We start from the raw sequence: 13,765 nt of genomic DNA on the forward strand, positions 1-13,765 counted from the left end.
AAGATGGGTGCGATACAGTCTCACTGTGGGACCTGAAAAATACTTGTAATTGTACGATTTATCTGGATTAGTGGATGATTTTTACAGCCAGTGTCGGGAAAATATGGTGTGTTTTTACCACACCGATTTACCGCCCAACTCATAATCAGGGACCTAATGGGAGGATAACCACCTGTGCCAAAACATCCCTCAATTCACTTCAAACACCTCTATAAATGGAGGCCTTTCTCTACTCTGACCAACCACAATTACCAAGTAATTAATTGTGATAATATAACTTAATACATCTTGATGGTCCTGTTTCACCATCTAAAGGAAAGTGTGTGTTTTGCTGTCATACAATTTCCATATCTGATCTGAGGCATAGAAAATATAAACGAAAGGATATTTTTTCCTTTGATCCAGTTGGCTACATTCTTACTTTACTACACAAAACAAAAGCCACCTTAGCTTAATCATATGGAAAAATTATTACGTTCAACTCGCACAAAAAGTGTAACTGACACTGGTTTGGGACTAAAGAAAACTTCTGTGGATCACCAGAAAACTTTTCTGGAAGTGCTGATATTATGATTGGAATCACCGCCAGAGATGTGTAGAAAACTTGGGGCCTGATTTATGAAACGTTTGCCCCACCTTTGCGTCATTTTTTGATGCAAAAGCAGTGCAGATTTACAAAATATAATTGTATTTTGTAAGTTTGTGCCGCTTTTGCGTCAAAAAATTATGCAAAGGCGGGGCAAACTTTTCATAAATAAGGCCTGGGTGTCCTTTGAAGGAGGCTGTAACACCAGTGAATCAACGTTGTTGGAGTCAGTAGGCAGAAGCAATTGACTAGCTTCTTTCTACTCTCTTTTTAACATACCACCTATCTCTTGTTTCACTAAAGTTAATCCTTAATGTAACTCATTTTCCTCCGGCTTAACTAAACTGATGCCAGTTGTAGTTTTGTTATAAACTCTAAAATCTGAGATAGAGTCCATTACTTGGGTTGGATAATAACATGGGATAGGCAATCTGTCAAAAAGCACTAGCCTTGTACTATACATCCAAAAGGAGCTATGCACTTTTCTCCCTCTGACCACCTCTGTGACCACACACACGAGAATATGAAGGCCAGTACTCGAATAGAGGAAATGGAAATGGGATAAGAGAAAACAGAGACACTATCCACCACTTGTACTCAATAAATCTGCTGGACACAAAGGTCTGCAAGATGTAGAGGGTTGTCTCAAGCAAATTAGAAGTATCTTTAGTAACCGGCAATAGCAGTTCTTCATTTAATTGTAAAAGTAAATTGGTTATATATCTGTGTAATCATCTCTCTGTACTTTGATGTTGAACTTGATATTCCTGAAACTAAAGATGCAAGAAAAGAGTACCTTAAATACCAGTGCTTCCCTCCATGGAGAGGATAACTACCTCATGCTTGGACACTATGCATTCTCTGTGCCATATGAGTTGTTCTATCTACTTGGCTTGTGTGCAACTTTAAGTAATTAGCAAACATTAATATCACATCATTGCTAACTTGGCAATTGATATGAATGTTATTGGAATTCTGAATAACTTACTCATAATCAAAAATACATGGCATATGCAACATAGTCCTGACAAGAATCCTTCCTGTTCCGCCACAGAATAACCTTAAGTGATAAGCAACAATCCTACATTCTCCTAAAAGTTCAAATGGAATGTTCAAATGGTACAAGGTTTGTTTTCACATCACTAATCAACTTTCAGTATACTCTTTATTTTCAATGTCCTTCAGACAACTCCAAAGGTAGCAACAGTTCTTTGAAAAGGGAATCTAGATCCGAGTGGCAAGGTCCTACCTGCAACAATATTTTGCAATTTGCTAGCACAAATGCCGTGGGCCACAAGGTAAGTTCTATTCAGAACTCAAAGATGGCTACTGCATCTACAAACTATGTGGGAGTTCATGGCCTGCTGGAAAAAGTAGTCTGCTGTTGGGTGGTGTTTCATGGGGTGTTCTCCAGGCATGCAAAGTCTATCTCCAGGCAGTGCTGACACTCTACAAGGGCCACTAGCCTTTCTTTTCCTGAAATGGACTTTGCAAAGGCGGTTTTAGACTATCGCTCCCCCATGCTCATCAAGTCTTAAGCTGTAAGTCAGGCTTCGAGCCATGCTTCCTGACACCACCTTCCCACCTCTTCCAGTGCTGGGTTACAGCACATAGTATGCTAACTTTTCACCCCTAACCTGCTCAGCATTAGCGGGCAAACCAAGCAGCATGATTGGCACAGGTTTGAGACAAGGGGTGCAGCCATGGGAACGAGGGAGAGCAGGCACAAGTACATATTCTGCAACCTACTAAATATTAATGCACCTTTCTTCTTCCTTCCACCCAATGCAAAGCATCCAGATTTTATTTTTGAAAAAAGTTTCCTTGTAATGAGCTCTATGTGTGCATTACTTCTACCTACCCAACACAAAAAGCTATGGGCCTCATTTACAAAAAACTGGTGCATTGTAATTGATGTACCAGTTTTCTTGCGCCAGCACTTTACCCCTTACAACACCATGGTAGCGATGTATTTATGATACAGCGCTCCATGGTGCATGTTTCCACAGCTGCGTCAGAAACTCTGACGCATCTGTGGCACTGAACTGACGCATTGCTGGACTAGCGTCAACAAAAAGATGCTACTCCAACAATGCTTGGAAGGTTCCCATGTTAAAAAGCCTTGTGTCATTTTAACGCCTGCTCTGAGCAGGTGTTAAATGTTTGAAGCAGTGAAGTCGCAGAACGACGCAGTGAAATGCAGTAAATTGTACTGCACTAGTTCTGCATGGCTTTTAACGAGGGAACACCCACCCAGCATACATTATACCTGGTGCAGGTATAATGTGGCGCAGGGCTTTACAAATTGGTCCCATTGCACCAGTTTGTAAATGTGGCATAGTATAGGGGACTGTTTGTGCCACCGCAGCGTCAAAAAAAGTGACGCTACGGCAGCACAAGGGGCTTGTAAATGAGCCCTAATGTTGTTTGTTAACTTCTCTCATTAGCTCTAATTTACAGCCTTCTCTGCAAGGGCTTTTTCTAGTTCACATTTATCTTGAGCTGTTCTCTGTAAAACAAACTGACACTGTTTGTGTAAAAACTCTTAAGTATATCAAATAAAAATGACAGCGCGATAGACAATATAACAGAGCGAAATAGTGAGAGTTCTAGAGCATTAGAAGAAAGAAATCTAGAGTACCTGGTAGAGTGAAAGAACAAGCAATGGAATGTTATTACAGTAGATGGCGAAATAATGTGAGGTAGAACCTCAAGATACAATGATAGAGGAAGTTACGGACTGAGCGAAGAATGCAGCATTAAAGAGGGGGAAATTGGCAAGGTATGAGGAAAAGAAGGAAGACTGCATTCATGACCAACATGCTTGACAATGCAGATGCCAAAGCACTCATTGCTGTGCTCTCTCTCCCACAGATGATGTGTTGACGAAGGATGCAGGCGAGTGCGTCATCTGCCTCGAGGAGCTAATACAGGGGGACACAATAGCTCGGCTCCCCTGTTTGTGCATTTATCATAAAAGGTAGGTCACTTCCAAATGGCCCAGTCACTGGACGCTAAGCTACCTTCTGTTTTTTTGTTGGCGGAGTTTGAACACCGCCTCATCTGTGACCCTGCTAACCAACAGCGTTTTCCATGGAGGCAAGCTTTGTCTGAAGTGGAGCTTGACTTTATAAAAAGAAAAGTGAAAAGGGTTTCCATGCCCGACACGTTTTCATGCATATGGCTAAGCAATTGCTAACGATATGCCCCACTTTAACCTTATAAACCACTTGGGGTACAGTTTAGTTCTACTGTACGATTACGATAGTGCCAACCATATGCACAACAGTCTGTCCCTACCCTTGGAAGGATAATCCCAGTCCAAACTGCCAAGTTTACCATTCACAGTTTAACACCCACCCTCGGATGCATCATCAGCAGAGTGGCAGTGTCTTATAAAGTCAAGCATCCAGGATATTCTGTTTTTAAATGTTGTTTATTTTTCTAGGGGTTTCTCTCTTTGCTTCCCACCAAAACTAAAGCTATACGTTTACCATTAATATTCTAACTTTCCTCCAAAGCCATGAGGATATTTTCGGATGCAGCTGTCGGCATGTGATATATCACACTGCATTTATGCACCAAAGGAATCACTGCAATCTGCGGGTCACAGTTTCCAAAGTAGAATCTCCCACACTGTTGTGCTACGTGTTTTAGATTCTATTGAAGACAGACAGGTGAAGATTATGACTAAACTTGGGGGCGCTAGAGTGCCCACGGCAAGATGGCTGCTTCTTAGTGCAGCTCCGCCGGTCATGAGCCATAATCCTGACTTTATCCTGTAATCCAGCTAGTATATATTTTTTAAAACAACCACATAAAGTGTGGAGAGTGCACTGCCCAACTGTATGAACCAAAATGAAGCTGTAAACTTATGCTGCGTGCGAGATCGGTGGTGCCAAGGTGAGGCAGCGAGGAGTGCTATGGTCCGTAACATAGCAGACTTGTGAAATGCTTCAGCGGCCTCTGGAGATTACTGATCAAACAGAGCGACTACCCACCCTGTATGCAGACTAGTAGCTGCTCCACTGCCGGGAACTTGAACAACCTCCCCCAGAGGACTGCGTGGAACGTGGGCTCCCGTTGGGGCAACCAAGTGACGGACACGGAAGAAGTAACCACAGCCTCCCACGCCAGGTTGGAGCCAAGCATGCCATAACAATGACTCCGCTGCACAACATAACCGCTCCGGCTGGGTGAATCGTGCTCTGTGGGGCACGGGTAGCACAGTAACATTGCTTCAGACCCTGCTGGTGGCAGGAGAAGAGCCCTCCGATGCGCGTCTGCTGAGGCCTCCTCGGTGGGCGAGCGGTGCCTCAGGTGCATCCGACAGGCGAGCCGTGTAGCCGTGAAGAGTCAGGTGAGCGGGGATAATTGTGAAATCGGGACTGCTGCTCATGTGTGCTTTGTGAGCGAAGTAGGGCGCAGGCCTGTGATGGACAGGCTGCTGCGAACTAAGCGCCTCACCCCTGCACCCAAATTAAAAATAGTGACCCCAACTGATGCATGGTGACCTAAAAGTATAGCAAGCATATCCCTAGAGCAGGAGAAGCCCTAAGGAAGAAATTATATAGTGCAGAAGATATTGCTACTACACTGTACATATGAATCACAACTAAAATAAACCACATCCGACAATAGAGCTCCTCCCTCACTATTGATGCGCGTTTATTCCCTCCTCTTACCAACCCCCTTCCTCTGAGAGCAGCAGATCTTGTATATTGGGAACATTGTAATTAACTATACTACTCAACTTTAAAGCTTATAGCACCATCTAATTCACAAATCTGCTCAACGCCAACAAAGGGGAGGCCTTTCTGTTGTGTCCCTCAGCAGTTGTTCATTAATATGGGATAAACAGATAAAATGCAGGCATGTTTGCCTTTTGAGGTGCAGAAAAACACCAAGAACCCATCAGTCCTGACTGTAGGACAGGACCCAACTAACTCTGGCGCTACCGCCTTGGAAAGTTTATTACTGGCAGTGCAGCAGAGTCTGCAATCAATAGATGAGGAAAGTGACACTTTAAATATAGGAAAAGACCATTTGACAGCCAAACTTGATAAGCAGACAGTGCGACTGTCGACAGCAGAACAACGCATCTCCACAATAGAGGATAATGTAACCTTCCTGACCACAAAATGTTACAATATAGAGGAGGTGCTGGTGGTCATACAGGCCAAAATGAGGATTTAGAGCCCAGCTCGCGCTGAACCAAACTAAGAATAATAGGAGTGCCAGAGTCTGTGAATACTAGCAAGATGGAAATCTTAGTAGGAACAATGCTAAAAAACATCCTTGAAACTGAGCACCTTTCCTGTATGCTGGTGGTAGAGTGAACGCACAGATCATTGACAACTCCCCGGGGCCCCCCCAAGGCCGATTATTGCTGAACTGCTAAATTACCATGACTAGGACGCGGTGCTCCAGCTGACACGGGGAAAAAAGGAACATTCAATACCAACATAACAGCATAGTGTTTTTCACGGATTTTACTGCAACCATACTGGCTGCCCGAAAATAATTTTTACCCATTAAAAAAAAGAAAAAGACTACAAAAAGCGGAGTTATCACATGCAATGCTTTATTCAGCCAGGCTGAAAATCGATCATCGAGGAACCACAAAGGTTTTTGCAACTCCCAAGGCGACGGCAGACTCCCTAAATAAATTCTCTCTACACAAATAGAAACACCCTGACTCTGAAAGAGATGACAAGATCCATTGACAGGGCACCAACTTTGAAATTAGCTAAGCTACTAGCTTAATATTCTCTTGATGGCATATGGAACTATGGGAGACTAAAATACTATATATATATATATATATATATACGAAGGCTTGTGGGTATCAGGTGGTGTGAGGTATCATGAACAAATGTGTAACAATGTTTTAAATCAGCCTAGAGAAAAAATCTGTGTACTGCTGCCACTCCAGTTTGTCATGAACTGCCTTGACGTAACACCCCTGAACCCCCATCCCCTTCCCCCGAACCTGCCCTTGCTTTTATATGGAAAAAAAAATCTGTGTTTTGTGAACCGGCACTTAATGTGTCTCATGACCACCCCTATCCACCGGGTGGGTTGATGGACCTCTAGCTGCCCCATAAAGGTACCCCCCAAGATCATTCTAGATATGATCCGCCTGATAGCACAGGTGTATGTAGCTTTTTGTTCCTACAAAAACATGACTGGGATGACAACGTGGGAGGGGGTTGGGGATTGTTTTGCATTGTTAATGTCATCAAACAGAACTGCTGCATATTTACACATGCTGCAATTTACTATCTACCATGCTGCACAATCTGTGCTACATTTACATCACACTAATATGACCCATCCGGCTGGATGTATTTCCCTTGTCACTTGGAATGTGCAGGGACTTAATAAATCGCACAAGATATGCCAGTTACCTTCAGGAAACAGATTTAACAACCCAAACAGACAACTTTGTCAGCACCCGCTGGGCCTCATCTTCCTCCTCATACTCTAGGAGCATCTTGAAACTCATCAAAAAGGGATTCTTCCTCACTATTACCCACGATATGATAGATGACCAAGGCAGGTATGCTATTATGCAGGGCATTCTCTGTGGCACACAAATCACGCTAGTCAACACATTTGGGCCTAATATAGACGATCAAGATTTTTACACACAAATCTAGAATAAACTACAATCCGTGCCACAGACAGCAATCCTTTGGGGTGGAGACTTCAACACGTATCTTGACCTGATGCTCGGTTACTCGCCACGAGCGGCACATCACAGGAGACAATCTGCTAAGGTACTGAGGAAGAGCATGGAAAGCCTTGGACTGGTCGGTCTGTGGAGATTACGTAACCCTGAGACAGGAGGGTACTTTCATCTCTTCAGTGCACAACTTATGGTCCCAACTTGATTATTAGTTGACAACTAGGGAAGTATGATGTACAGAATCTCGCCAAAACACTATCCGACCATTAACCAGTCAGGTTGGATATATAAATCCCTACGCACCCCCCATCATAATATGCATGGAGTTTTAATGCAACCGCAGGTGTACAGGGAGGGGACTAAGGACGGCCATTATTGAATATTTCGGAAAAAAAAGCACAGGCTCAGTGAGTGGTTTGGACACTCTCTGGGAAGCTTTCAAAGTCACAATTTGAGGGATCTGCATAAGCACACAGGCTGGGGTATTGAAAGACATATGCACACAACTACACAACGTAGTGATACTAGTGAAATCACTGGAATACGACTGTGAACACACACTGGGGACCCACAACACCGGCCAACATTAGAGAACAAGTTACAAACTATAACGACATGGTGAGAAAGGGAGCTGCGCTACTTGCCTCGATGACACGTGGCAAGAGCATATGTGGGGGCCCACCGAAGCCGCAGCCTGGCCAACAAACTAAAAACCACCTGGGCACAGGGCCATGTGCTTACAATCACCGACCTGACTGAGGTCATCAGATATGACAGACCAACAATCTTTTCGACTCACTCTGCTTTTTTTCACATGCCTCGAAGAATACCTGACCGAGCCAGCGACAGTGGAAGAAGTCTGTGAGGCCATTTGTACTCTCCCCAGTGGCAAGGCACCAGGTCAAGATGGTCTAAGAGGAGAATTTTATAAAGAGTTTGCAGATCTGTTCACACCTTTTCTTCATGCGCTGTGTGAAGAGGCCTATAATAAACAGGTACTTCCCCTACACTTCGCAAGGCCTTAATTAATGCGTTCCTCAAATCCGACAAACAGCCTGAATATTGCGACTCCTGGTGCCCACTATTGTTAATAAACACAGACGCCAAAACATTAGTGAAAATCATAGCTCTTTGATTACAAATGCTGATAACAAACCTGATTGTCCCAGACCAATTGGGATTAATCCCAACTCGCTCCACTGCATACAATATATGCACATTATTCTTGACCCCAACACAGAGGTGGTGGCGGTGTTGCCTGCGGCTGCAAAAACCTTTAACTCCATCGATTGGGCATATACGTGGTTGGCATGCGTGATCTGCCAGTGGCATGCAAACTCAGCACTGCAATTTCGATTGCGCCCAATCGGTATATCTCTTTATACAGACGACATGGTCATATGTGTCCATAACCCCGCAACTCACTTAGCATCCTTGCTTCGGGAATATATCTGCTTCGAACGTCACTCAGGGTTACACATGAATTGCGCAAAATCAGTTGTGCTCCCCCTAACCTCCATCCTGGCAGCTGTAGTGTAAACGGCACACCCACTCCCACTCATCCTACTGCACAGGGAGACGTACCTCAAAGAGATATTGACACCACATGCTGCACTACAACAGCCTGGAACGAACTAGGGCTCACAAACTGCCGTCTGTATGCCCCTGCACCCCCCTCGCCCCCGTGCTGTGGTTAGGGAATTACACAACACATTCCCGGAGAAACTCCCTACACTCAGTGGTCTTCAAATTCTTCTCGCAAGTACCATACGCAGAGAATGAATCGTTACATTATATAATGTGAGTGAAGGAGACCGAGCACCACCTGCAGACCCAACGCTGGACGCTGGCCCGTCAGAACAAAGGGCCATATGTACAAACACTTTTTCCCATAGACACAGAATGTGGAAAAACCTTTGCTACATCTGGCCCAAAGCTCTTGATGAACCAATAGCACCAACAGACTGGCGATTGTTGTACCCTGACCGGGATGCTTACACCTAACTGCAATTTATGAATAATTCACTTCAAATACCCACAGCAGATGTATTACACTCCCGCAAGATTGCACCGATATGGGCTGAGAGATGATGCACGCTGTGGGGCACTAGATGCAAACTTTCTGCATTTAGCTTGGAAGTGTGTCCCTGTCCAACAATTCTGGGCAAATGTGACTAAAGCCCTATCCTCTATGATACTGGAGCCCGGGGACTGCACTCCCCATATGTGCTTACTGGGCCTGGTCAAGTAACTAGAGTCCTCCCACTGAAGGTTCGTGGTGTGGCACTATTACTAGAGAAACGACAGGTAGCCATTTACTGGGGCAAACATCCCACGCCCAGGCATAAACAATGGCTGACTCATATGACCTATTGTAGAGATCGATTAGAGACTTGCACAGAGGAGTTACCAGTATCATCACGACCCAGGGAGATATGGGGCCGATTCACAGCTTGTCTACTCACAGATCCCAATCTGGACTAGTCTCTTGAATGACAGGGAAGTGAGGTTGGACGGGATGGGACCCACACAAACAGAAATGTTGGCATTATTCTCAAGGTATTACAATTGCGCAGTGTATTCTATATGTGACGAGTGATGACTCAATGTTTTTTACTTTGTTTTATATATTCAGAACCTAACAAATATATATTTTTTTAAAGATTGACTAAACTTTCTTACTGGCAACCTCAAGTGGCAAATAAAACACCACATATTCATCCAATATTGATGCCCACGTAAATATGAAAAAATAGTCACAGTAACAATTCACTTTCTCATTGTATAAAATGTCATTGCCAATCATCAGTCCACATGCAGGCTATCTCATAAGTACTTGGAGATTATACATTCTCTTATAGGAGCAGAGCAGGCTCAGTTTTGATGGTTTAAAATGTGTCTTTCACAGCAATTGCAAAATGCCTCACCAACATCAAATGAAATGTTCTTAAAGTGGATTCAAAGACCTGTCTGCTGCTTTCAAAATGCTTGGGATGCTATAGCTGCACTTGTGGAATGAGCTTCAAACTTAGATACGTCAATATCAGCCTCTGCCATCAGCCATTTAATTCATCTTGACAAAGTTCTAGACGAGGCTATATGTAAAGTGTTTTTAAAAGGAATTAGCTGAGTGATGCTGAAGAGGGTCTGAAAAACTTCACATGCGTTTCCTCAATCATTGAAACTAGGATAAAAATAGAAGAGAAAATACTGTTTGCATCTAAAGAAAATGTAAGGCCTTCTGGAGAAAACACCCACATCTAATAATGATAAGTAGCTAATGTTTTTAGGATAACTGACAAAGAAGGGAATGCAGGCCAGCAAAGGGGACAGACACCAGGGCTGAATGAAGACATCCACTGCTTTCACTTTCTCATCTGGCCTCCTACAGAAGAAACTCTGTAGTTTTCCATTGAGCCAGGAAACAAAAAGACTGATGTCTAACAGACCCCAAAGACATGTGATCTGATGAAAGATTTCTCAGTCCATAGCCCAATCTCGCCTGTGCTCAAATAATCCAGACCCCCAACCTGCCACTGCATTGGCCAGTCTCGGAAGCTATTCTGCCTAATCCATTATGCCATTGTCCTGGAAAAAAGTGCCAAAAATCCCAGGCCAGGTCTGCCAGGCCTTTTGAGCAAGCCTAACATAGCTTGTTTATGTATGTACGTTACCGTTGATACATCTCCATCCTGAGAAGGATACAACAGTCTGTCCTGCCTTGAACCGAACTTTTGAAGGCAAAAGAACCAATAAGTAGCTTTAAGTAATTTAGATGGTACATACTTTCTTCTAATGTCTATTTGCTCCCTGTGATAATGTTTTTGTGTCTTACCTCCCAGCCCAGCTTTCTGACTTCTTACTCTAACATATCTGGTGCGTAGCCAAAAACAACTCTTCTGCTTCAGGCTTGCCTGTGGGAAAGGCACCAGTCCACTCCTCCCTTCAATCCGTAGACAGGAAGACTAAAATTAGTGAGGGAGTTTCCTTTGTGAGTGAAGAGCGTACAAATGCTGAAATTCCTTGTACTGAACCGGAACCAGGAACATTTCCTGAATAGATGGTGAAATCAACCCCATTATGTTGGCCAACATGTTCTGATTTAGAACCACTTGAATTTCTTGTGTATCCCTTTGATCATAGAATTTAGTAGAAACATTCTTGCCTTCAGCTAATCTACATACAAATTAGGAACTGAATCTTCTGGAATGGAATGAGCTCCGATTTCTTTTGCCTGATGACAAATTCTAATTGTTATAAATCTGTCACAGCCACCTGAATGCAATTCCTTGTCTCTGACCTGTCGTGTGATAGCAAAAGCATGTCAAGATGCAGACCCAGCTACACTTCTCTCGACCTCAGTAGAGATACTACCAACTTCAGAAGCTTCATAATATTCCCGAATGCTGATGACTGGCCGAATGGAAGCAAAATTAACCAGCATGTCCTGTTGATCAGGAGAATGTAAGGAATTTTTGAAAGAGTGACCAGATTAGGAAAGAGAAGCATTTTTCAGATCCAAATTGACCATTCAAGCGTGACTCTGATGGAAATCCCTTAGAGAATGAATACTATGCACCTTGAGATGCTTATAAAGAATGAAGCGTGTCTCTGGACATTACTCTTTAGCCCCTTTCAGTACCATAAAAAGATTCTCACACTCTGTAGAGAATGATTTGAATTCAAATCTTGTGTCATTTTTAAGAGCAATTGCCCCACGTTTTCTTGAATCAAACTCTTTTCTTGCTCTGAAAAAAGCTTATGGTCAGATATGAGCTTGCTGAATGAGACAGGAATAGAATTCCGATTTGAAAACCCGAACCGTCTGATGGACCCAAGGATCTTATGTTATTCACTTCTGCTTCTGGAGAAAAAAGGCTAGGCTGCCGCCCAGTCCTCTCGAGGACAAATAGCTTTTGATGACTCACCAACTGAGGGACAAGAAATCTGGATGTTCCCACTCTGGAGATAAAAAAGGCTTCTGTACACCTCTATAATTTCTTGAAAAAATATATACCCCCCTGGGAGTTGAGAACAGTAGCTTTAAGGAGCTTTGGTTGGATATGCAGGCCAGCTTTAAAAACGAAAATGTTAAAGACCTTCCGCTCATTCTATTGTGCTTTATCAAGAGAAATAAAGGTCTGGCTATAGTTAAAATTTCCTTTATACATTTTTCCACACACAAGTACCCCTTGGCCTCTGCATGGAACTCATACTCTGCCATTTCCATTAACATTGGGTCAGTTCACATAAGAGATCTCTTACTCCTTTCAGCTCCATCCAAATGCAGATTAAAGTGTTACTTTCGAATTTCCCAGTAGGCAAATGGCAACTTGGCTCCAGCCTCTGAGAATAAGTAGATTAATCAGCTGTCAGGAAGCTTCCTTTGTCAACTCAATGATCTGAGTGAATATGCCAAGTATATCAAGTAACATATTATAACACTTTATATTATCATTTTTTCTGGGTCCTTACCATTCCTAAATAACAAAACTGACATGGGAGGATCAGTATCGGGCACATCCATGAACATAGGTGGAATAATGGGCCTTTGAAAGTTTGCTCTTGTCACATTTATCTAAGGACGTCTTCACCCACTAACCTACAGCCTAAGAAATAAAGAGTGAAGGGGTCCACTCCCCCGATCTTAGATTTTTGAATACATTTGGTCAAAATAATATGCCTCCAAAGAGTCCATAAAAGGATTATCCAGGACAGTCAATGTAACAGCATCCTTAAAACCCTGATTCCCACCAGAGATGTCACCATCATCGTGCTGTCCAGAAGGAGAATTAGAGTAATCAGATTATGGAGCATCTTAAAAAGGAATTCTCAACAAATGGTATAATTCTCCTTTTTGGAAATTGACAAACCCATTGCCCTCGGAGGCATAAGTAAAATTTCCGTTGCCAGTGACATTGACATCCACGCAAGACATTTCATTTAGAATGCACACTGGCCAAAATTGCTGCAACACACAGGGTTATCTCCACCATCATAGCTGACACCAAAAGAACTAAATGACGGGTATTGCACCAAGCTTCCATGGAGCACCTGACTAACATCAACTCTAACTCATTGAAAAGAATAATTGACTACATAAATCATACGGGTCAGCTCATTAATGAATAACAATACATTCAGAAATATCTAAATACGTTTAAAGCATTCAAAATACATAAATGCTTCCCCTAGAGCAGCAAAGAACGGGATGTCCTAGGGCAAGCTCCAGGATTTAAAGGTTAGCCTGCACGTGGATTAGTGATTGAGGATGATATCCTAGGGAGTGAGAGCCTGACTTGTTTTTTTTCCTGTGCATCTTCGCATCCATGGTGGATAGATTTATTGTGTTACTTTGCAGTTAGAGGTTGTTAGTAAAAAGTTTCATTATAATTGAATCCCCCTATTCTTGTAATAGTGTCCTGACGGAGCAAACTCAAACCTCTTCAGTCTGAATGAAGTTGATAATATAAGAAATGCCCTGTCAT

At 43.0% G+C, this 13,765-nt stretch overlaps 1 protein-coding gene across 1 annotated transcript in view; it reads left to right on the top strand.

The window, feature by feature from the left end:
* The window catches only part of ZNRF1 (zinc and ring finger 1), a 279,814-nt gene that overhangs the window by 241,438 nt on the left and 24,611 nt on the right, over window positions 1-13,765 (top strand). The window contains exon 3 of the mRNA XM_069217645.1: window positions 3,461-3,566. Within this exon, the coding sequence (XP_069073746.1) occupies window positions 3,461-3,566 (106 nt within the window). The remainder of the gene's footprint in view (window positions 1-3,460; window positions 3,567-13,765) is intronic.

The sequence above is a fragment of the Pleurodeles waltl genome, chromosome 12 (genome assembly GCF_031143425.1).
Source record: "Pleurodeles waltl isolate 20211129_DDA chromosome 12, aPleWal1.hap1.20221129, whole genome shotgun sequence".
In the NCBI taxonomy this organism is placed as follows: domain Eukaryota; kingdom Metazoa; phylum Chordata; class Amphibia; order Caudata; family Salamandridae; genus Pleurodeles; species Pleurodeles waltl.